The 26,800-nt window shown below is 32.7% G+C and overlaps 1 protein-coding gene across 1 annotated transcript in view; it reads right to left on the bottom strand.

Annotated features, from left to right (window-relative positions):
• The window catches only part of BLTP3B (bridge-like lipid transfer protein family member 3B), a gene marked incomplete at both ends in the record, with an annotated part of 53,856 nt that overhangs the window by 14,348 nt on the left and 12,708 nt on the right, over positions 1–26,800 (bottom strand). Inside the window, 12 exons of the mRNA XM_084256259.1 lie at positions 358–551; positions 2,654–2,795; positions 5,088–5,206; positions 5,687–5,869; positions 7,568–7,651; positions 9,493–9,673; positions 11,059–11,229; positions 12,148–12,288; positions 13,227–13,416; positions 16,912–17,003; positions 18,171–18,209; positions 19,409–19,571. Of these exons, the coding sequence (XP_084112385.1) occupies positions 358–551; positions 2,654–2,795; positions 5,088–5,206; positions 5,687–5,869; positions 7,568–7,651; positions 9,493–9,673; positions 11,059–11,229; positions 12,148–12,288; positions 13,227–13,416; positions 16,912–17,003; positions 18,171–18,209; positions 19,409–19,571 (1,699 nt within the window). The remainder of the gene's footprint in view (positions 1–357; positions 552–2,653; positions 2,796–5,087; positions 5,207–5,686; positions 5,870–7,567; positions 7,652–9,492; positions 9,674–11,058; positions 11,230–12,147; positions 12,289–13,226; positions 13,417–16,911; positions 17,004–18,170; positions 18,210–19,408; positions 19,572–26,800) is intronic.

Below are 26,800 nucleotides of genomic sequence, written 5' to 3'. Positions count from 1 at the left end.
GGGCTTAAATGATTAACCACCAAGAAAAGAAAAATCTTCAAAAAACAAATAAATAATGAAGTATGTAATGAATAATGAAAAATGTATTTACACATACATACATAGTTATATCTATTTGCTTATAACAGATCACAAAATAAACAGAACAAAATTGAAAGCAGGGGGAGGGGAGCCAGTCTCTTAAAAATTCTATAATTGAACATGAAAACTGAAAATGAAATATCAAAATCAAAATTAATATTGCAGTGAAGTTGCTGATACTTGAGCACCTATCTTAATTCCTGGAAACCAAAATGCTGTCAACGTTTCTTCTATAAAAATGGTTTTTGTTTTCATAGTCACTTGTTTATATGGTACCTTTAACATTAAGCCATCAACTCGAATATCAACATGTTCATCAGATTTTGAATTGTCATTCAACTTGTACACAGCCATAAATTGATTAAGACTCTGTTTTAAATCCAACAGAAATTGATTTAACCAAAGAATACTTCTTTCATCCACAGTAAACTGTAGTGCATTCAGTTGGCTATAAAGGTTGGGAGATGGAACTGTGGAGAAAAAAAATTTTAAAAACAAATTTAATGAACAGTTTTAAAATCTTTCCTAAGAACAGAAAAAACATTTTTAACAAAGTTTATTCTTTCTTAATTAAGATAAAAAGTTTTGAGATGTTCTTCACAAAATTAAAAGTGATATGCATGAATGATAGCTAATACAGATAGCCAAAAAAACTTTTTTTACATCTCACTAATTAAAAAATAGTTCAATATAAGACTGACTATGTAATTAGGAAGTACTGCTTAGATTCTTGTACTAGTGTAATAGTTACCAAGATTCAGACTTCAAAAAACCTTACCTTCTTGATGAATATCACATCAAAATTGCAGTTCTAAGTACTACTCTTAAGAGGTAAAGTCCTCTTTACTTTTACACATGCTTGAAGTTTTTCCATGATAAAAAAATGATTTAAAAATAGTTGTATTTGGGCCTCCCTGGTGGCGCAGGTGTTAAAGATACAGTGCTATCAAGCTATCATCTATTGCCAGCCACTGCAGCACAAGTTCAAGTCCCATCCAGCCAGGGAGCTGACCCACATGGTGCAGCAGACCATGTCTCACCCACTGCTCCCCTCAGCACTGTGTTTCAGTAGATCTGCCTGTTCTGCTCCCCACTCTGTCTCTACACCTTTGGCTTACACCCCAGTTCCTGTATGCATAAATAAATAAATATTTAAAAAAAATTAAAAGTTATAGCTAAATAGGTCTCTGGGGAGCTAGCGCTTAAATTGCTAGAAAAGCAATTTTATATCTTTATTAGGAAAAAAGGTACATATTAGATCATGGGATTACAATTCTTTTGGCACATTTATAAAACTGGTAGAAATAAACCTAGATTAGAAATTAGTAATCCCAGAAACAGTCTTCGCTCTAAAAAAAACCTACTAGTTCAAGGATGCATTATTTAAGAAATACATGGGAATGGTGGCCTGGCAATAGCGGGATTATCCAGGTACAGACAAACGGCTGTGAATACCCTGGGAGATAGTGTGATACATGGAGAAAACAAATAATAGTTTGGATTTAGAAGAAACATAGACCTGAGTTTCAGTTTTGCTATTTTTCTGAAGAAATGTGTGAACTTAGCTTTCTCATCTTTTTCGTCAGATAGACAGAAGACAGAAACAAATGAGAAATGTGTAAAAGTCTATTGTAAAGCATAAAGATGGTGAGAACCAGACACCAAAAGGTTAGCAAAAAGAATGATTAAAGCAATGAAATAGTTCAGTGTTTATTTCTCCAAAGTAATTTCCATGATAGCTTCTTTTAATTTAACAACAAAGACAAGTGCATCCGAAATTCCCTTTAGTCAATATTGAACAAATGGGCAAAGTAGGTCTAAGTATTTTGGGGGTTCCATTATTAAAGAGAGGATATAAAGTTTTTTAACTCTAATACCAAAAGCTACAAAATACTTTTCCTCAACTATGATTTTTAACTAAAATAATGAAAAAGGTACCACATAAACAAAGGTGAATTTTAGTTTGAAAAACTCCTAAATTAACTGAAATAGTAACATACAACTTTAACCCCAAAGAACACTAATGTAAAACCATTTTAATCTAGGAAGTCAAGGTAGCTTACAAATGAAAATTCATATAGCTCAGTGTTTTTAAAGGCAAGTGGCAAAGTTGTCCAAAAAATACACATGGGCATAAACAAACAGCAAAAAATTTTTTTCTAGTAGTTAAAAGGATGTAATTATTTACTTTCCAAAGAAAAACCATGTCATATAATTGAATATAAATGAGGTTTGATTAGAGGGAAAAAGTGACCTTATACTACAAATAAACTAACTTTCATTCATCTTTCATTTAGCATACAACTACTCAGTACAAAAATGAGTCAAATCTCAAGAACAAAATGAAGCATGACTACTACATGATTCCTGACTTCAAGGATGCCGTAAGGCAGTGAAAGAAAAGAACATACAGATAAATATGTGAAAATGCTACACAAGAGTTAGCACTAAACACAACAATAACAAGAATAAAGAACAATGAACTGTTGTTTCTTTTTTCACATTTATAAGTTACCAAGAAAAAAACTTCAAAATAATGGACAAATAACAAACAAATAGGAAACTCTCTTACTTGGAAAATCCTTCCCATCTGGGTAATAATATTCTGTGAATTCTATATAAACAGCTGACATTTCTTGTGGAAGATACAAGGATTTTTTATTGCAAGAAATCATACTTTTGGGAGAAGAACGACATTGTTCTGCTGTGGAGACCTTAAGAAAAAAATTAAGTTAACTGAAGTAATATTAAATAAAAATCCTTTCCAAAGAACTTATGCAACATGTAAATCACTTAAAACTATTTGTAACAATGTTTTCATGGTTAACTTCCAGTACAAATTTTATTACATACTTAATTTCACAGTAAATTATTTTTAAATAACAACAATCAACTATTTACAAAACTACTACCTCTATGGATTCTCATCAATTACAAAATCAACTTTGTACAACATTCCTGGTAAATTTACTATCTTGAACTTTAAAATAAGACTTTCTATAAAATAATACAAATAAGTACTTAAGACCAGAATGCTTCCCTGATATAAAGTAATAATAATCCTTGCCATACTTTCTTTACTACACAAGAGTTTAAGTTTGGGGGCAAAAATTATGGAGATGGGTAATGGTGATGGTATCACAACAATGTGAATATACTTGTTACCAGTGAACTGTACACTGTAAGAGATAAAATCTGAGTTGTATATATTTTTAACATAATAAAATTAATTTTAAAATAATAGTTACAAATGTTTCCATCAAATAGTTTGATCTCGTCAATTATTTTTCCAAAAAGACTACTAATGACAAGGTTCCTATTACACTTGTTTTGTTTCTGTGTTTCTGTGTATGGGATATCAACCTCAACCATTTAAGATTATAGGTAATTCCCCCCCTTCAATTTGATACCAATTTACTGAAATTTTATCATTAATTCCACTTCAGTAAGATTCACTGTATATAGAATTTAAAGAAAGAAGCAACTGTACAATAAGAAAATAACTGTTAAATTAGGGCTTTTCAAACTTGGCTACTGACATTTTGGCCTAGATAATTCTTTGTCCTGGGGGCTGTCCAGTGTATAGTAGAATATTTCACAGCATGACTGTTCTCCACCCACTAGATGTCAGCAGCAATCCCATCTAGCTCTGACAACCAAAATTATTGAAAACCACTAAGTAAAATGAAACATTTCTGAAAAACTAAGTCTCAAAGTCACAGATATATGAATTGTGGTTTATTTTCTTTTATAAATTATAAATTCATAAATTATAAAACACATCTGAAATCCCTTATTTTTTAAAATAGGTAATAAATTCTCTTGTGTTAATCAGAAGGACTGTATATTAGACCATGTTGTATGATTATAGTCTGGTTAAGTATAAATGGAACAGAATACTTAGCCATAAAATATGTTCACAATATAACCAATATTTGGTAGTTGAAAAAGCAAAAGAAGTGTTTCAGTTTCTTCTAAAACCATTATGTAATAAGGAATCTGGGCTCCAAAGACAGAGCGGGCCTTGGTCCCTGCTCCTGTGAGGCAATTCTAAACCCTGGGAATAACCTACACATGGTGGACCCCTGAACCAGCACTGATAGTTATGCTTACAAGATAAGTCACAGCGGAGCTGGCAACACCTGATAGTCTTCCTAGTTTTTAGAGGTGAAAGCACTGGGTCACCAGGTTTATCAGTCCACCTAATTAAAGACTGTGTTTAATTAAGTGTGCAAAGCATTATGTCTATGGTTAAACATTCCTGCCAGGATGCTAACGTGTCTACTTTTAGCACTCTCCCAAACACCAGTCTATGATCTCCTCCTGTGGCTGGTTATCACCTGTATTCTTTCCCTGTGACAAATGCGACTGAGTATAACTGATTTTAGCAAGTTCTGTAACTTTTTCTAGTAGACTGTCTAATCTGTGGGTAGTAGAGGGAAACCCCCAGAAGTTTTGTGCAGACATTGGTATCAGAAGTCCTGTGCAGACTTTGCAGTCAAGAGAACCGTGCCTTTAACCTCAGTTTGGCTAATTCTGGGTAATCATCTAAAAAAAATTAGGGCTCTCCCTGTTGGCGCAGCGGTTGAGTGCTAGGCTACGAAGCTGCCCACAGCCTCTGCAGCGTCAGTTCAATCCCCGGCCGCCGGTGAGGGTTTGACATGGCGCGACAGATCTTTCCTCCCAAGCCCACTGCTCCCCTCAACTGTGTATTTCAGTCAATCTGCCTGTTCGATTCCCCGCTCTGGCTTTGGTGAATTCTCTCACCCTCTTGCACTTCTGACTGTACCCAGTGCTTGTATAAATAAATAAATCAATCTTAAAATTAAATTAAATTTAATTTAATTTAAAAAATTAAAAAATTAACATTTTCTATGATGTTTAAGTTTGCCATTTCAAAACTAGTCAAGATGTTTTGAAATAAAATTTTAAAATAAAAGTTTATAAGAATTGCTTGCAGAAGACACTAAAGACGTTTCTCAGAAGAATTAAAAACAACAACATACCTGGTATATATTGAAATCACCAAGCCTAACCACAACAGAACTGGACATTAACTTTGCTTTGGATTGTTGAGATAATACTGAAGTTGTTGTGGAAGTCCCTTTCAGTACTAAGTCTTTTTCTGCGGGAAACAAAAACTCCTTTCAACTTACGGTAAAATTATCAGTCACAGTCACTCTTTTATTAAGACAGTTAGTAGGAATATAGATAAATACTAATTTCTTAAATGAGATAGGTGATATTTTACATATAAATATAGAAATATAAGTAATTAAAGGATTATTCCTTTTTGTGATGCTTCTTTTTTAAGCAGAAAGCATACTTTTATCATATTTATGATATGCATAAAATAACCTGCAGCTGGACTTCTCATTAAAAAGAGAGGTGTACTAAAATAGTCTACTTACATATTACTCTTATTGTTCATATGAATTAAAATAGTTCTTTGATCCATAAGCCTATGATCTAAATGAGGTGCAGTATTTTTTAGTATTAACTAAACATATCACTCATAGAAAATATATTATGATCATAAACATAGACACAAGAACACTACAATTAAAATTAAGGGAAAGTCACAATGCTGTTATAGGTAAAATACCTGTTTGTGTGTGCTGGGGAGAGGCATGTGTTGGGGATTTAGGAGGTGAACCTACATTCTGATCCTTTACAGCCTGTTTAAGCATTTCAACGTTGCATTCAAATTCATGTAACAACTCATTGGCCCATCCATTTTTTGTTTTAGTTGCATCACTAAAATACATCCAGTGATTACAACTATCTCCTATAAAATGAACAAACAGATATTTCACTCAAAAATGTACGATTTTTATTTATTTATGCTATTATAGCAATGCTTCTAATGAGATTTATTCATGCTTTCAAAGGATTCCTTAATCTTCAAATAAGTTTACAACCTTCTCTTAAATGGAGGGAAAGAGTCAAAAGTACAAAACCTGGAAGAATTTCTACCTAGAACCCATTTTACTTAGAAGTAGCGCTGTTGGTCAACTTTCAACGAATGCTCAAACACCTAGTAAAACTCCACTGGCCAGAATACAGATAGTACCATCACAGAACAAAGTCCTGACATAAAACATTTATTGCAATGTGACTGAAAAAAACTTATCTAAAAAAGAAGAATTACTAAACACTTAAGAAACTATTGAAATTTGTCAAGATGGGTATCTGTCACAAAGATACAGGTATATCTATATTTTATTTAAGATTTTTTGGAGGGAAAACCAGGGTTATTAGTTTTATCTATAGCAACTAATACATGTAAATCAAAGAGTTAAAATAAAATCTACCTTATAATTGAAAGTTTTACTTCCCCAAATAGAAATCATTTCCATAGTTAAAAATAGATATTTAATCTTATAATTTAAATATTTAAGTATACGTCAGTAACTTATAAATCAGGAGGATAAAATATAAGACAAAACCCTACAAACAAAAATGGAAACAAATACTGTAATCTTTAAATTCTGTCAGGTATTATTACAGAAATGACAAACACTGGGTGATGGAAATTTGTAAACAGAAAAGTTTTCATCACTTTTTTAAAGTTCTAAAAAACGAATTATAGCTATTTGTTTTTCTTTTTTTCTTATTTATGTGAATTAAAAAATAGACACATACCAAAAAAGGCATATATAATATGTGGTCAAATTAATTAAGTTGGCCATAAACATGTATGCTTTTTGTTATTATTTAGGAGAAAAGAACCTATCAATATTTGGGCTTCTTACATCTTATTTATTGATGAAGTTAAAAAGTAAAGCTTTTTTATAAGTTCCTGTATAATTTAGTTAAAACCAATGTTATTCTTTTGTTTTACATTCTTTTATAATCCTTTAGTATATAAATATATCATTAGAAATTTTTAAAGATAATTCGGTTTGTCACAATTAAAATCGCACAAATATATATCCTTTGCATTCTGATATTTTTTAATTCTTAAATCATTTACTTACAATAAAGCCATTTTCTGACAGTTAAACTTTCTAATACTGTACATAAGTATCAATATAAAATGCATAATAGTTCCTGTGGCAATTACATTTTCTTGGTAAGATACTGCCAAGTAAAAAGCAAATGTGTCAGGGCCTTCTGGTGGCATAGGGGTTAAGTAAGTATCAGTGCTATCACTATTGTGGCCTGAGTTCAATCCCCAGCCAGGGAGCTACCCCACATGGCCAGGGCAGACCTCTCCTGACTCACCCACTGCTCCCATCAGCAGTATTTTCATTCAATCTGCCTATTCTGAGCCCCACTCTCTCTGGTGAATCTTCTCAACCTCCACACCTCCGGCCTGTACCCCAGTTCTTGCATGCATAAATAAATAAATCTTAAAAAAAAAGAGCAAATGTGGCAATCTTTCCCCTTAAGAAAATAGCAAAATAAAACAAAATGAAATAATAAACAGGCTATATAATTTTAGAGTAAGATTTGCATCCTTTAAATAAATCATCACACATACCTGCTTTGTGATAAGGATAATAATCTATAGTTAGTTGATTAAAAGACAGTTGCATAGCCCCTCCAGTAATACGTCTGTTTGATTCTAGAAGAAGAAAAAAAGATGGAAATGAGAGAGAGAAATATTAAGCTAATATCAGGAACAACTGATTTACCATACTTGAGGTCCACATAGTGATACAGTCACTCTCTCTGTAATCATTAAAGATTTTAGGGAAGTCAGTTCAGTTTATTAAGTATTTACGGAGTTCCTGTCATCTGCATGGTCCTATGCTAAAAGGTAAGGATACATCAATAGCAGAACTTTTATATTTACAGCCCTAACACACATGAAGCATTGTTTTAAATACTTTAGGTATGAGATAGATAAGGAAATTGAGACACAAAGAGGTTAAATAAATAGGCCAAGGTCATATATCCAATAAGCATACTGAAAGGAGGAAATGTTAAACACTATATTGTATCATCTAGTCTCTTACTAAGAGGAAATTGAGTCTATTAGGTTAGTTGTCCAAGATCACACAGCTATATTAAGATCAAAAGTATATCATTAGTCAGTGTTATTGCAACATAAAAATCAAATTGTAAAACAGCACGAACAACTCAACAAAAAGGAAAATGCTTAAGGTACAACTATGCACACACTCTATATTAATTTAATATATCAATTTATCGAACATTTCAGATCTTTCTCATTTTTAGAATAGACTGATTATTGATGTGTTCTATGAAGATGGTATTCTGATGGAGGGGTATTCCCTTTAAATAGCATCATTCGGATTATTCTTCGAGGAACTATAAAGAGTAAGGAATGTACACTTTGTTCTTTGTTTGTTACTTAAACTTGACCTTTCATTTTATTATTTTGCTTTGCTTTAACTTCTTTGGGTTTTGTTTTCAAAACACTACAGCTTTAGTAGCTAACTATAAGCTAAATAAAACAAAGGCAGACAAAAGCAAAGACAACAAATGTCTCTCCACTCTCTAAATCTTCGCCTTTTCTGCTCCACCCTATTATCTGGTAGTTAGTATTTGACTGCCTTGTCTGATGAAGGCAGGGTAACTTCTACTCCTAACATTGGCATTGGTATCAACATTCACTCTCAGTTTTAAAAATCCAGAACAATTTTCATAGATACAGATTATGACTCAGTTCTGAGGTATGTAGATCAGGTAGTTCTGTTTTTAAGAGATCCTCAGTTTGATTTTTACATTCCCCAAAGTCTGAGAACCACTGTCCTAGGCCTCACTGAGCCCTCCCAACACTCATGGGCAGAGACACTTTCTGGGAAACAAAAATTCCCAGCACCTACGTAAGGAACCACAGATTTTCAGAGTGATCAAGGGCACATTCCTGCTTATCTATGTCTACCAAATAAGCAAAGTAAGAGAAACAAAGACTAAGAGAAAAGAAAAAAACTTCCATAACTAGAATTTTGCTTCCTGACCAAATTTTGGGAAGACTAGGAATACAGGAGGCACAAGAAATGTAAAACAGTCACACAGGTGTGCTTACATGTACCTGGGATAAGAAAAATGTAGTAAACCACCATGCTAAAAACACTTGAGCATGGACTAAAATTTAACTTATGGACTATTCTAAAATTATGAAAAAGTTCATTTCACAGGAAGTAAACCCAAGATTTAATCATCCTCTAAAGATGTCATCTATCTAGACTTTAATTATTTCAAATCTAAATTTACTAATGCAAAGATTCCTAAAAATTAATTGTGAGAAATGCTACTAAAGCAAAAATAAATTTTTATACCAAAGATTATGCTTATACTTACATCTTTCATCTATATTTCTCATGTAAATGATAAAGTTATGACCAGTCATCTTATAGTACAGCCTACATATTACATTTAATAAAGTTTTACAGCATTTAGAAAAACCAAACAGTCTGAAATACACAGCTTCATTACCTTTTTCTTTAGCATGAATATCATCACATATGTGTAGATCTAAATGAGAAACCACTAAATGATGAGAGGTTTCTTTAACATCGAAGTCATTGAATAGTTTCACAATTGCATCATTTAGGTCAGGAACATTTGAAGTCTGTGGTGTCTTCACTTGCTGGGTAGATGGGGTTACTGTAGAGGTCTAAAAGATTCAAAACTGTGTTATCACTGCAAGTTAATATGTAAAACTACACACACAACAAAATGTAAATATTTTTAGTAATAAACTCATGAAAAGTAAGCTAACGTATTTTTTCTTGTATTGATAACTCAGATATAACCTAAAATACTTTCTGCATTACATAGGAATAAAACTAAAATCTAAAAAAATTAGAAAACTATACACAATTTGAATATGAATCCAAAATATTTTGGTAAATATCTCTATAGTTATATTACATATTTATAGATCTACTTGTTTTATAAAATATATGTATCAATTATTTAAAGGCAGCTTATTTGAATGTTCCTTTTATTAAAATTTTTAAAGAGAAGGGGCTTCCTGGTGATGCAAGGGGTTAAGTCTTAGCACTATCAAGCTATCAAGTTATTGGCAGCCGCTGCAGCATGAGTTAGATCCCCAGCCAGGGAACTAACCCACATGGTGCAGCAGACCTCTCCTATCTTGCCTGCTGTCTCACCCCCCACACCTCTGGCCTACACTCCAGTTCTTGTACGTATAAATAAATTAATCTTAAAAAAATATTATTAAAGAGGGCCTCCCTGGTGGTGCAGGACTTAAGTCTCAGTGCTATCAAGCTACTGGCAGCCATTGCAGCAGGAGTTCCATTCCCAGCCAGGGAGCTGACCCACAAGGCACAGTAGACCTCTCCTGTCTCACCTGCTGCTCCCTTGAGCAGTGTATTTCAGTAGATCTGCCTGCTCTGCTCCCTACTCTGTCTCTGGTGAATCCTCTCACCCTCCACATCTCTGGCCTATATCCCTGTTCTTGTATGCACAAACAAATAAAAATGAATCTTTAAAAGAAAAAGAAAATGATCCAGAAGTTATGTAATGAGTTATCATTACACTGTGTTTTCCCCTGCCATGAGATAACTAACAGTTTTATTAAAAAATTCAGCAATTCAATGTCTTCAATTTTTTTGCATTATTTTAATTATTACATTCCCTCCTTGACTAAAATTACCCAGCTTTCTTCCTGTTAGCCTTACTTTACAAATTTTAACATTGTATTGTTTTAACTTCCTGAAGAGAGGTATTAATAGCAAATATTTTTATGTCACCAGTAGCTAAAGTACCTCCTACAGAGTACCAAAGTAGTTACTATCTAGAAAGACATACATTTAAAATGCTTTCATATGTTTCTTTTGATATAGTACCTAATTTGGAGCTATGTATGTGTGTATATGTATACAAAACTGCATAGCAAGATATCGAGATAAAGAAGATTCTTGGATTCCAGGTCATACACAATCTATTTCACATAAGGACAACAACTAGCCATTGCCCTGATTTTTAAACCATTTACAAGTAATGCAAGTTCCTCCCCATTAATTAATAGCATACCTGTGATGGTTCAGGAGCCATACTCTTTCTTTGTTCTGTGGATTTTTCTATAGCTTCACTAAGAGACTTTGCATATTGTACCATAGCCTTCAACTGGGAATTTGTTAAAACCCATAATAAGTCATCCAACATCAGAACTAATTTAGTTGCTATGACATTGCAGTCCTTTAACTGCAGGGAAAAAAAGATTTATAAAATTAAACCAAGAAATAAAGCTTAAAATGTACTTGCATTTAAAAAAAAAGTCTAAAAAATTTTTGAATGGAATTAAATAAGGATCCTTCTTTCACTCACAAAATATTTACTGTGTTCTCATAATGTAGAATGAGTATCTCCAAGTATTAGAAATGCAGCAGGAAAAAAAGATTTAAAAAATTCCTATACCTTAACAAGTACAAATTACACAGCTACACATATTTAAGTAATTTCATATTTACAGCCAATGCCAATAAGCCATATTTTAATTCAGCTAATTTTAGAGAGCAGGGCATTAAAATTAACCAAATGGTAATTTTCATTACTTTTTATATTTCAGAGTATTTGTATTAATTGTCACACTTTGAAAAATTTTTTCCAATTTAGTACTGCTATTTGGGTACGGTGATACAAAAGGGATTGTGGAGATTTTCTTTGAATCATGGTTTTAAAAGTTGTTGCTCCCTCAATAAATTTTATCACAATTCATAGGGAACTCTCAACTTCTGAATCTCCAAGCAGTCATCTTCACTTACTAGTCACACCTTGATAACCTTCTAAAGCCAGCAATTTTGGCTGATGAAAATTGGAGGCTTTGCTGTTTAACCACTCCTGAGCAAGATTCAGTAAGAGCAATGAAATTATTAGATACTTTATGTTTAATGAGTATTTGACAACTGAGAAGTATATTCAATTTACAAAAACTAAAAATCTAAAATCTAACAAACAGAAAAATGTTATTACTACAGATTTCTTAAATAATGCCTCAGCACCATATTTCCTTTAATTTTGGATTGCTTTACTAAGTCAATATTTCAGCTAAAATTTACTTAGAATTTCTTATCAATTCAAATAGTAGCACATAAATCAAATAGGTAACACTATTTGACTTACTCGTCTTTTAAGTGTAACTCTGATTTTTGATTGGTTGGTTATTAGTCGTACAGGAGCACACATAATTTCGAGATGTGAACTTGTGGTAGCATCTGCCTCTATTCGAATCATCTGCCAATTTATTTCTTTAAATGTCAAAACCTAAGGAGAAGACAGAGATTAGCTTTACTTACTCATGCAAAACAGAATGAAAAAAATGTGTTTTGGAATAAAAAATGTACCCTTCACTAATTTTCATCACATTCTAGATATATTCACCATACTTTTACTTTCTAAAACTGTGTAACTCCAACAAATTCACTCATTCATCTTCATAATTCTACTTATCATCTGTCAAGTTGTAAATATAAAGTAAAAAGAGGATTTGAATAATCAGCAATCAAAAAAAGATAAACTCATGCCATTCGCAGCAACGTGAAAGGAGCTAGAAGGAATTATGCTTAGTGAAATAAGTCAGAAGGAAGAAGAAAAATATCGGATGGTTTCACTTATAGCAAGAATATAGGGGAACCAAGTAAGACATCAGTGTAAAAAACAAATAACAGTACAAAACACAACAAAGCAAAAATGGATAATTACAAATCAGAGACATCCTGTAGGGGAGGAGGGAGAGGGATCAGAGGGAGGGAGAGAGGGAAGAGCACAGGGGACTGAGGTGATGGTACACGGGTGCACTGGGGAAGGAAACTATGGGGACTACACCTGAGGGGGTAGGGAGGAGCAAATATTGTTTAAAAATGAACAATGATGTAAAAATTTTTTTAGAAAATTAATAGAAAATTAAAAAAGAGGATTTGGATAATGTACCCAAAAGAATTTAAATAAAATTTTAGTTTTACAAATTTAAACTTAAATCCCAACTACCTGAGTATTTACAATAGGACTTATCAACTCTGTAAATTGAGAGATTTATTATAATAAAAATACATTGAAATATTCTATAATTAAATTAAGAAAAAATATGTCAAAACAATAAATTTAGTAGTATGTGACTCAAGATAGCATTAAGAAGTATTAACATTAAACATCCTATTTTGTTAGAAATAAAATATTTTTGAAACAAAGAAAAAATTCTTTACCTCCCCTCTCTGTGGATCCTGAATTCGTGTAAATCTTAAGTCTCCATGTTCCCACTTTGTATTTACACTATAGATCCGAAGCTGGGAAAGTTCAAAGGACGCGTTAAAGGCTTTTGCTCCAATGCGAATCACGATGGAACTCACAGAAACAGTAATTCCCTCAACTACTTTTTCAGCAAAGCCATATTCACTGGAAAAACAAAACAAACCAAAATATAATGTACTAAGACCATAAAAATCATGAAAAGAGAAAAACTTAGCTATTAATACCACACACAAGTATCTAAATTGCCATACTATTGTTCATTTTATTTAAAAAACCAAATTTTTGTTAAAACGATAATATAAACTGGTTACATGTAAGTCATAAATATGTTCTTCTCAAAATAATAAGATTTTAAATTGGAGGTTACTCCCTAAATTAAGTTATTATTATCACTATCTAAATTTGCCCATTCTCGGGGCCTCCCTGGTGGCGCAAGGGGTTAAATACTGCACTATGAAGCAATCTGTAGCCTCTGCAGCATGAGTTCAATCCCTGCCAGGGAGCAATCCACATGGCGCAGCAGACCTCTCCTGTCCTGCCCGCTGCTCCCCTCAGCAGTTTACTTCAGTCAATCTTCCTGTTCTGTTCCCACTCTGTCTCTGGTGAATCCTCTCACACCCCGCATCTCTGGCCTGTACCCCAGCTCTTGTATGTATAAATAAATCTTTAAAAAATAAATAAATCTGCCCGTTCTCAAAAAGCATTAGGTCAGACAATTGGCATCTATCTATAAAGTAAGTAATTCTTGACACAAAGAAGTTACAGAATCCAACTGAAACATAATCTCTTATTTAAGAGCAAGGTCAAAAAAAGCTCATATTGTCTAATTCAAGTCATCAGATATTTACTGAGCATTCATTATATGAACAAATATAGGACATAAACAAAACCAAAATACAGTTGTGGCATTACAGGCCTTGCAAGTTACTGAGGAGGGGAAGAAATATATATACTCTAACAACTATATAGTTTGTAATTAAGTGTTCCAAAATAAAATCAGTAGCAGACTTGCTAAAAAAGAAAAGGCTTATAATAAGTAGGGAGAAATACAGCTAGAAAAGATGAGTTTTCCACATAAGGAAGGGAAACTTTAGAAAAGGGAAAAGCATAATCAAAGGCACAGAGAAAAGCATAGGTCACATTTCAAGAGAAACGAGTAGTAAAGTACACTGGTATGGATTATCAGTATATTTTGCAGGAGGGATGGTGAAAGCATGGCCAACTGAACAATACTGCAAATGTGACAATTCTTAAATCCATATCTCTATACAGATCTCTTGCTGGAACTTCAGACTGTAAAATTCAAATGTCCACAAGATATCGCCACCTAGCTGCCAATCACATATTTCAAAGTTAACACATATGAAAGTAAAATCCATCATCTTTATTCATCTAGCATATCCCTCCCCTATTCCTGTTGCCACACTTCTTGATTTACTACATTAATAATATGAAAATTACTTCAACTTTCTAAGCCCTGGATGACTTACCTTTCAATTCAGTTAATAGCTTTGTAGGTTGTATGAGAATTGAATGAAATAATGCATATATACCAAACAGCTGATCATCTGACTCATTAATACTTTATAAAATAACATATTTATAGTCTATAATAGTATTATAATAGTATATTATTGATATTATTGATATTATTAAACTGAGTCTCAGTTTCATCATGTGTAAAATGAAAATAATACCTTTTTCAAAAGGTTTCTGTGGTCCTTAAATGAAATGATGTATGTGCTATAATTTATATATTCCTTGGTTTGCCTGTGATAATTTGTTATAAAAGGAGGTGACCATCTACTTTAGGTTTAGAAAACTAAAAACTGAAGAGGAGAAATTAATCAGTATCCCATGGAAGGGCTGCTTTACTACTAAGGACAAATGTTGTTCACTTAGACATATCCCTGGAGTTGTAATGAATAATTCTACAATAACTCTGTTCAAATACCCTTTGGAATATACAACCCCAACTGTTCTAATCTATTTGAAAAAACGTTACAGTTATATTGAAGGCCCTATCATCAGAAGGGTGAAGTCTGCAGCAATGACCAAGGTCTATGTTTTTCTGGTTATGTCATCCATCATAAATTAGGTGAAATTCCAGTTTACAAATATATCTGTTAAGAGTTTGATTAATCTTTACATAGATGTTTATCTCCTTCATGCAACAAAATTGCAGCAACAAAATTAAATTTCTAAATTTACAATGTTTACTAAGCCATTAACCTGTACTTACAGGTTCTGCAAAGTAGGAGCCAGCATGTTAATTATCAATTTCTCTCTATTTTAATCTCTTAGCTAGAAACAAAATCAAGCAGATCTATGTTTCCCTAAGTTGCATGACTATAAAGAATTGTTAAAAACATCTATTATGTTTTTGATACCCATTCTAGACCTAATGAATGATGATTTAAAAGAAACAGCAGAGAATAGATTTAATAAGAAACCTAACTGATAGCTATATGAAGCAGGTCTGGAAAACAATGAAATAAATTAACCATCCTGACATAGGTCAAAAATTATGGATTATCATCAGCATTAAAAGTTGTAATTATAAAGCTTATTGACATGAAAACACGAACTGGGAAGAACACCATCAACTACCCTTAATACACACTGACAAAATAATTCATTTCTGCCTCATCTAATTAAAAAGTCATTAATATCAATTTCTCTACTTTTCCTCTTTCAATAATCTTACAAACATCTCTATTTTTGCTCCAGTATTTTCTTACTCTACTCAATTTAAAGACAAATTGCTCCATTCTAGTCTATCAAATCTAAACTTTAAAATGCCAAATTGCTGAAAGATGCGTAAAATACAAAGAAGTTAATATGAAAGCTCTTTCTCCAACACTGCTATCTGAGACCAAATATAAACTGTTCATAAAAAAATAGTACAGAAATCCTGCCTTGAGAAAATAATGTATAGCACACAAGACCCAACTTTAATGAATGTAAAAACAGGCAATTTTTAAAAGATCTTTTTTGTTTAAATGTGAATTCTTTTTGCAAATATGGCCATAGATTTATTATTTTTTTAAAAGTAACACTGATTTACAATGTTGTTTATATTTTAGAGGTAAGACCCTTCAGGTGTTGCTACTATTCTAACCTCTTAAATAGGTTTTAGGAATTGTTTCCCTGCTTCTACTTTATTAGAGTCTGATTTTTATCTATCTACTAAACCAATCTGTGTAAAGAGTGAATGTTTTATATTTAATCAGTTTTAGAGCTTTATTTTGAGGTGCATAACTTTCTAAGGCATCAACTTAACTCTTAAGAGTCCTAAAAGTTTCAACGATGCATAGAATAAACTACATGCAGGGAAATTATTCAAAGACTAAAAGATTATCTGATTTATAGAATACCTAAGCTCTTCTGCTTCCATTTTCTGCAACTGCTCTGTCTTTGGTTGATCATTACTATTTAGTAGCAAAGAAAACAAGATGAATAAAAGACACTAAAAGTTAATCTGCCACTCTTAAAACAGATATACTTAAGATGTAAAATATTTGATGGGAAAGGTATGAGGTAAGGGGATTTTATTTTATGTATAATTACTGCACATAACAGTACTGACTATAAAAGTTCTCCCTTTGCAAGCCATATAGATTAATGGAAATGGCTTACCTTTGTCCGGAAGCAGTTGCAATTGGCGATGGACCATTAGGTGCTCGTGGTTCTTCACATGTACTCATTTCCATTATTACTTTATCCAAGGACTAATAAAGATATATTTGAAATTTGAAATGTAAGTAACAGATATTTTCAATGCATGTTATGAAAATATTACTTAAGACTATTTTCTGGTTTTTGTTTCTATTTCTTTAGTAGCAAAGTAAATAGTAAGTGAGCAGAGTTATTTCAAGTATCTTTCTAAAGGTCTAAAAAGACAAATATCAAAAGTGAATAATGTATCTCAGTCTTTATCAATTTACTTATTATCTGGTGGAAAAGCTGGGTGTATTTCCAGAGTACAAGATACAAAAAGAAACAAAAAATCTACAAGTAGCCTTATACCGCTGAGATCATCAGATTTTACAAAAAATGTAATCTACAATCCTAAAATATGTTATATTATCAATAAATGACATTATATATTATTGAATAGGATTGAACAATGCCTAAAAGCTCATCCCTATTTAAGATCTACAATATAAGACATTTAGTTACTAACATGTGAAAAAATAAACACTTTTAAAATGAAAAATGGGGCCTCCCCTGGTGGCACAGCAGTTGAGTGCTGGGCTGCGAGGCTGCCCTCAGCCTCTGCAGCACCGGTTCATTCCCCGGCTGCCGGTGAGGGTCCCACAAAAAAAAAAAAAAAAAAAAAAAGTCTGTAAGTTCTTTTTACTAACACAACTCCAGTGATTTATTCTAATTATTATCTGAAACTATCTTTTATTTCTTTTCTTGCTCATTGGAGTCTCCTCCATAAAAATACAAAGCACAGAGTAGAAATTCAAGAAATATTTGTGTAATGAATGAATCAATAAACAAGTGATCAATTTTTCTTCAATTTTTCTTAAAAAGCAAAGTATATTAGAGAGCATATTATTTAATTTGCTACATTAGTGAAAGCAGAAAGAGAGAAATTTTAGATAAAATATTGTTTAAAAAAAGAATCTCACAGTGTATCAATAAAGAGCTATATGATATAATAAAATATACCAACTAAATCATAATATTCCAGATATGAAACACCTTAAAGATCTTTCCATTTTAAAGTTCCAACTTTTCACTTAAGTATTGAAAAACCAAACCTCACTAAAATAAAATGAAAGCTAATTAGAGGTAGTATTTTTCTATAAAACAAGAGATTAATATTAACAGAGTAATCAGATCACATGCATATATAAAGTTTAATTCTGAGGCAACTTAGAACTCACCAAACAGATGGGATGTGTTTTCAGTTTTGTCCATGGAATCTACAACAAAAATTTTTTTTTCTTTAAAAAGAATCATTAAAAAAAAAAAGTAAAATACTTATCAACACAGATGCTCTCTTATTATGGTGAGAGACATACCAAATTTTATCACATGCCCTTTTTCTTAAATTACAAAGTAATAAACTGACTATAATTCCTTCATACTTTTAAAATCAGATGTGGGCCTCCCCTGGTGGTGCAGGTGGTTGAGCGCAGCACTGTGAATCTGTCCGCAGCCTCTGCAGCGCTGGTTCGATCCCGACCAGCCAGTGAGGCAGACCTCTCCTGTCTAGCCCGCTGCTCCCCTTAGCAGCGTATTTCAGTTGATCTGCCTGTTCTGTTCCCCACTCTGTCTCTGGTGAATCCTCTCACCCTCCCACGCATCTGGCCTATACCCCGTTTCTTGTGTAAATAAATAAATAAAAATCTTTGAAAAAATAAAATAAAATCAGATGCAATGTACCTAACTTATATAAGAAAATACTAGTTATATTTTCTCAGCCATCTTTTTGAATAAAAATTTCATATTTTTTTTTAATTTAAAATTTATTTATTTATTTATTTATACAAGCACTGGGTACAGTCAGAAGCGCTGGAGGGTGAGAGAATTCACCAGAGCCAGAGCAGGCAGAACAGGCAGACTGACGAAACACATTGCTGAGGGGAGCAGCAGGCGCAGCAGGAGAGGTCTGCGTGCCATGTGGGACACTCACCAGCGGCCAGGGATCAAACCAGCACTGCAGAGGCTGCGGGCAGCTTCGTAGCCCAGCACTCAACCACTGCACCCTGGGGAGGCCCCAATTTATCAATCTCTACATCTTCATAAATAAAGTATTTACCCACTACAAATTTAAAGTATTCCATTTGACAAGAAATCCAACAAAAAAGTATCATTGGCTATGTGCCAAATCTAAACAATTATTTTATTATAAGGTATCAATAATTTTGTTTAAAAGTTAAAATAAAATTTAAACAAAAATTAAAATCTAATCTTACTAAGATTAGATACTCAAGATTAGTATATGACTTCAACTAAATTCATAAGGCATACTTTTAGATAATCATTTGGACAAAAATATTTTTCTTTTTGCATTATGTTAATGAAAAAGCCTCCTTGTAGATCTAAAAATATTTTATAAGATGGGGCTGAAATTAAAAATGAAAATAGAAAATGCCTTGCACAAATATCAAATTCTTACCCTAATAGATGCTTTATTACAAAAAACTTTGTTGATAGCTAGCCATGTCGGCAAATCCAACATATTCTGAAGCACCTCTTCATCCAACTCCAAATTTTTCAGTTCACCTTCTCCCTTAAGGGTACTTAGATTTATCTTGTCAGGAGATAAATTTTTGGTAAATCTGGAAGAAAGCACACATTGACATTTATTTTAGTGCCAGTTACTATACTCCATTAGAAATCATTGTACTACAACCAGGAATCATTCCAAGATAAAGCATAGCAGAGCTGGTCCTCGGACATCATTTAGTTCATTTGTTGTTATGTTGACACTGAACAAAATAACTTTAATCAAGGATCTGGTTTCCTTATATATAGTTTCTGTTAAAGTTAGTTTCCAAGAGGCTATTGAGAATGATGTTAGTGAGCACTTACTGGATATATTCCTTGTCCTACAAGGGCTCTGAGGAAGGGTATTATGCAACCCTACTGAATAGCTGATTTGGGCATTTTTCATGTGAGATTCTTAAAAATGCCATTATTCACAACTCTGAATTATACAAATAGCATTCATCCTCTCTATAAGAGTTTACTACAGTGTACATGTTTAATAAAAGTGCCAAAGTTACAAAGGAAATTGGACCCTGAATTCCAATTAAAAAAATCAGATTCTCTCTGACTTAAAAATGAAGGTTCTTAAGCCATTGAAACAAATAATGGAAATAACAATAGTTACAACAATAGTGAACATTTCCCAATGTTCACTATGTGCCAGGTTCTTTGCATGCATGCATTACTTCCACAGTTAATTCCCATGATAACCCATTGGGGTCAATACTATTCTTTCCCCCATTTCTTAAGGTGAGTAAACACAATAAGAAATTTTAACTTACTTGCCCAGTATCACAGATTAAAGTATATATCATTCATAAGAAATTCTATCTCCAATTTAATTTATACCAAAGTGACACATCTGCAAGAGGAAAGGCCTTTAACTCTGAATTCTACTTTGGTCCCTTACTACATTACTTCTCTGATGCTCAATTTGCTCATCTGCAAAATGGGGAAAGTAATACCCACATCAAAAGATTTTACTGAGGATTAAATACAGTAAAATACAAAGTATCTGCTACAAAATAATACACATTAAGAGTTTTTTTTCCCCACCCCCTTTTGATTAAGTTATAAATGCGCTGATTGTAATTTTAACTGGAGCAGTATCAAAAAGTACATGCTTATCCAAATAGAACTCTAAAATAGTAAAGCTCTATTAAGTTACTCTTGAAAATATCTTACATTTATGCTACCCATCTATTAAAATATTTTAAATAGAAAACTGTCACATCTTCAGCTATTAGAAAGTTGGCTTCTTATATATAGTAAGTAGTATATACATCAAATTATTTCTATTATTCATTTTAGGGTTTTATTTATATTTCAGTTTGTACAGTTTTTTCCAGCCATTAATTAATATAATTTTATGCCTCTTCCAAAAACAGAAACAGAGAATGGTTCTTCAGCCATATCTGTCTTGGACTGATAAAAAGACTTTCACTAAGTACATACTAAACAAAAAGAAGAATATTCACAAAGTATAAGGCAAAGAAGTTAGGTGTCTACCTATGCTTCTTCCAAGTATTGCTGCAGGCAGTTTGGATAAAATTTCCATTTGAAGGTCCCAGAAAATTGTATTACTCTACTAAATATTATAATTCATTAAGTTATGATATTGGGTATGTTCATAAAGAGAACAAATTGTTATCTGAAATAAAACAAACCATTTTCGCTCACTATAGGTTAATTTATAAACTCTAAAAAGTTAAATGAACGTTTTGAGCTGGACTTTTATTTGGTGAAGATGGAAGCATGAAATCTATATAAAACCAAAGTAGGTATGTTAACAAAAAACTCAAAAAAAAGTATAAAAGAGAAAAGTGATTGACCTGGATATGTCAAAGTCATAATCGCACAGTAGAAAATCATACCACATAATTAGATAAAAATGGCATTACTCTCACTGATTTTATTTTTAAAGTTCAGAACCCACATTAATATATCATTGCTATGTACATTATGGTATACAAAAAGGTTCATTTTAAAAGTCTACATGTGTCTTTTATTTCTAACATTAGTATCATGAAAAAAATTTAAATGTGAATATATAATTTATTGGCTAAGTTTATATTTTAACAATGTAACAATTTAAAAACACACTTAAAGTATTAAAAGAGACTTCCATTTTATCCAAAATCTTAATTATACATAACATATTTTCTAGTATCAACAACAAAAATAGCCAACTAACAGGAATAAAATTTCCAGGCAATTGGAAAGAACGGTCATTTAAATTACATATTTTATAAGCAATATGAAATTATTAGTCTAAATTATATGCAAAGAACTATAATAAATAAACATTTACATCAAAACAAAAAGAGCAAGTCCCTATAATCAACTGTTTATAATTTTGCTCAGGAAACACAGCATAAATACAAGAAAAGTGAAGAACTTCAGCTGTGCAAGAAGAAAAATTACACTATTACTTATACTTAATCTCTCTATGGCTCAGTTTCCTTACCTATAAAATGGGGATTATAACAGTACTTGCTTTATGGGTTAAGCTTCAGCACTATGAAGTTATCAGCATTTACTACTCAGCATGAGTTTCATCCCCAGCCAGGGAGTTAACCCACATGGGACAGCAAACCTCTCCTGTCTCATCCACTGCTCCCCCTCAGCAATGTATTTCAGTAGCTCTGCCTGTTCTGCTTGTTCTGCTCCCCACTGCATCTCTGGTGAAGTCTTTTACCCCCTGCACCTCTGGCCTACACCCCTGTTCTTGTATAAATAAATAAATAAATAAATAAATAAATAAATAAATAAATAAATAGAGTATGATCAAGAAATATCTATCCAACATTTTAGAACTTAGAGGTACCACAAAAAATTCTTCATACCACTATTTTATTCTCCCTAGTTAGGCCCAATGCAAACTCTTGAGTAAACTAATAATTGAGTACAGATAATACAAGAACCAGTATTTTTGTGTAAGCAAATTTAATAGCTTCTGCTTGATTTTATTCAAAGTAATACTTCTAGAAAAGAGAAATCCTTTAGGACAACATGTTAACTTTATATGAGGGAGGATGTTCTTGAAGAGCAAGCATGTACTTGGAGAGATGTCTCAAAATCTGATAGACTGCCAAGTCCTTTGGCGAGGAACATTAAGTTATTAATCTGCAACTAATTAATGCTTTCACAGTCCATAGACTTCATCATACAGCCAAAGTTCCCTCTAACCAAATCCAAAAAATAATGAGTTTTTTTTTTAAGTATACAGACGCACAAACAAGTGAAACAAAAATTTCACAAAGTGATAGTTAATCTGATACTTTCTATACTAGTTGGTTTTTTTAAAAATGATCACAGCATACTACACTAATTTCATAAGCTATGACCCAGTTTAACAAACAATATGTAAGTATAATACATCATGACTAAGAGCTAATTTCAGGAAATTACAACCAAAAACAAACTAATATAATTCACCTTTTTAAAAGCAAAATACACAATGATCCCAAAAGATGTGTGAAAAAAGCATCTGAAACAATTCAACAGTATGCTTGGAAAAATAACTCTCAAAAAACACTAGGAACAGGAGAGAATATTCCCAAAATGATAAAGGTCATTTATAAAAACCCTACAGCTAAAATCACATTTTCTGACAAAAGACTGAAATGTTTTTCCTAAGACAGGGAAAAGGCAAGAATGTCTGCCCTCATCACTTCTCTTCAACATTGTACTGGAGGTTCTAGCTAACACAACACAGAGAGAAAAAGAAATAAAAGGTGTTGACTTTGGAAAAGAAGCAAAACTTTTTTTTTTCTCTCAGATAACACAATCATCTCTATAGGAAACCCCAAAGAATCCTTAAATAAGCTATTAAAACTAATAAATGAGTTTCATAAGGTTGCAGGATACAAGTCCAGTATAAAAAATGAAACCAATCAAAGAGACATATCAAACGAAAGGACTCCACATGACAAGGCTAGAACACTGTAAGCAACACAATAAATATGGGATTTGAAACCAAAATACAAAGTAAACAGACATGAATATACAGAGATATACAATATGACTGAATAAATAAATAACTGGGACAGAATAGAAAAACTTCCCATGCAGATTCCAAATAACTCATGCAGCTATTCCATCCCTAGGGAGGTAGAGCCTAAGTCCTCACTTTGGTGGGCTACACAGAACACTTCCTTCATTTATTTTTAAAGATTTATTTTTATTTGTTTATGCATACAAGAACTGGGGTGTAGAACAGATGTGTGGGTGGGACGGGGAGGGTGAGAGGATTCACCTGAGACAGAGTGTGGAGCAGAATGGGTAGATACTGAAATACACTGCTGAGGGGAGCAGCAGGTAAGACAGGAGATGTCTGTGCACCATGTGGGTCAGCTCCCTGGCTGGGGACTGAACTCTTTACTTAAAAGTGTACACTAATTGTCTGTTCTGCTCCCCACTCTCTCTGGTGAATCCTCTCACACCCCCCTGCACATCTGGCCAACACCCCAGTTCTTCTACATAAAAATAAATAAATAAAACACTAAAAAAAAATCTTTGAAAGAAAGAAAGCTGTTCACTAGAAAAGTGGAGAAAAGAGTAACTTCTCCGATTTCAGTGGCGAGCCTAACAAACATTACATCAGCCAGGCTATCAAAGTCAACACAACAATGATAAGACATGTTGTCTAAGAAAGTTTCACATTCCAGAGGAGCCTAACGAGACATAATGTCTATACATAATAGGGTATATAGCAATGCGAGCCTTGAACAAAAACAGGACATAGGTTAAAAAAAAAAAAAAGAAAATATGGGCGATAAATATTTATAAGTAATTTATAAATATTAGTTCATTAATAGTGGCGATGATAAATATAAGTTGTCGATTAGAGAGGAAACAATGTGGGGTATATGAAAACTCTGCAATATCATTAAAACTTTCCTAAAAAAATCTAAAACTATTCTAAATTTTAAAATCTTATTAAAAATCATTGAGCTGCATATCATGTATGTCATATTTATACACATTTTATTATGTTAATTTCACTCAAAAACAAAAAGTCATCACAATCACAATAAAAATAGCAGTTGTGTTTCCATGGATATGCTAGCAATAAATAAGCAGAAACTGAAAACTGGATTCTCTGCCATCTCCCTACACCTTTTCACTACAGCTCAGTGCTTCACTATAGTTCAGTGTTTGCTAGCCAAGTCCAGACATGGTTGACAATTTCCCTGTTAGTTGTACTGGCAACAGGAATGTTAAGTATGAGCTTATGACCAAGGCATCCTTAGCTGTCCAGATTGCTATCTGGGGGTTGGTGTCTTTTTTCTTTTCTTTTTCCAGAATGTAACTATTAATGATGGGGCTTGAGGTTTGTTTTTATTTATTTTTCTTTTTAAAAGGAGAACTCTTGTGTTTTTTTTGTTTGTTTGTCTATTTATTTATTTATTTGTTTATTTATACAAGCACTGGGTACAGTCAGAAGCGCGGGAGGGTGAGAGAATTCACCAGAGCCAGAGCGGGGAGCAGAGCAGGCAGAAGGACTGAATTACACTGCTGAGGGGAGCAGCGGGCGGCAGGAGAGGTCTGTCGCGCCATGTGGGACCCTCACTGGCGGCGGGGAGCAGCGGGGGATCGAACCTGTGCTGCAGAAGCTGCGGGCAGCTTCCCAACCCAGCGTTCAACCGCAGCGCCACCGGGGAGGCCGGGTTTGTTTTTATTTTAATTTGTTTCATCAAGTTAAAGTCTTATAAGGCAGAAAAAAATGGGTTCCATTTTGGAATGGCTAGTTGACAGTATGTGATAAGTGTAACAAACAGGCCGTTTTCAGAGATAAATGTGACAAAAAAAATATGTAAGACCTATATACACTGAAAACTATAAAACATTGCATAGAGAAATCAAAGAGGACATAAATACAGAAATAAGACATGTCAGTAGATCAAAAGACTTAATATTGTTAAAATGTCACTTCTACCAAAATAGATTTATAGAACCCAAACACCCAGCAAGTTTTTGGCAGAAATAAGCTGATTCTTATAAAATGCAAGACTGGGAATATCAAAATAATATTGAAAAGGATGAACAGAATTGAAAGACTTGTACTACCCAATTTCAAGATATTAAACAATGATAGTAATTAAGATGGCTTGACACTGGTGTAAAGATAAAGCAATAATCAATAGAGCAAACAGAGTCCAGAAACAGATGATTTTCAGCAAAGAGTAACAACAATTCAGTAAGAAAAAAATGTTTTCAATAAATGGTGTTAGAGAAAATGTACAGCCATATACAAGGAAAAAAAGGGAAAAGGAAGACTGTTGACTCTCACATCACACCATAAACAAAAAATTAACAAAATGGATTACAGAGTGCAATCTAATAACAGAAACTATAAAACTTCTGTAAGAAAATATAAGAAAGTCTTGGTGATGGCGAGCTTGACAAGTTTTCCTTTAACTTAACAAAATAAGCAAAAACTGTAAGAGAAATATATATGAAGTTACACTTCATAAAAAATACTTTGGTAATATAGAGAACCCTAAAAAAAAATCCATAGAAAAACTAATTAAAACAATAAACCACTTCAGTAAAATAGCAGGTTACAAAATCAATATACAAAAATCAGTAGCCTTCTTGTATGCTATCAGCCTAAAGGAAGAAATTAAGAAAGCCATCCCATTTACAATAGTATCCCCCCAAAAAAACTGAATACCTGGTAATAAACCAAACAAAGGAGGTGAAAGACCTATACAAGGAAAATGATAAAACGTTAAAAGAAAAAGAAGATACAAAGAAATGGAAAGAAATTCCCTACTCATGTTATCAAAGAATCAATATTATCAAAATGGCCATTCCACCCAACGCAAACAGAGTAAATGCAATTCCAATAAAAATCTCAATGGCATTCTTCAAAAAAATAGGAAAAATTATTGCTGAAATTTGTATGAAATCACAAAAGACCTGAATAGCCAAAGCTCTCCTCACTAAAAAGGGGAATAATGGGCATGTTAAGTCAACCACTCAAGGTTCTCCACTTACCCTGTGAATCAACACCAAAGCAGAGCCAAGATTATAATCAAATCTGTACAATTTTAATTTAAAGGGCATTTTAGGATCAATTACCATTCCATTATCATATTGATCAATTCGCAAGTCAACAATATTTACTGAACATTTACTAGGTATCACAGGAGATTACGGTAATTCTCATCCTCAAAGAGCTTTCAAAATCAATTTGTGAGACTTATTAAATATTTAAAGAATAATTTTTTAAAATGAAATCTTCATTGTTAATGGAACAAGAATCAAGGTGAGCTCATAATAAATTATCTTT

The sequence above is a fragment of the Talpa europaea genome, assembly GCF_964194135.1.
Source record: "Talpa europaea genome assembly, chromosome: 15".
Lineage (NCBI taxonomy): Eukaryota > Metazoa > Chordata > Mammalia > Eulipotyphla > Talpidae > Talpa > Talpa europaea.
This window is presented reverse-complemented; position numbering and strand designations above follow the sequence as displayed.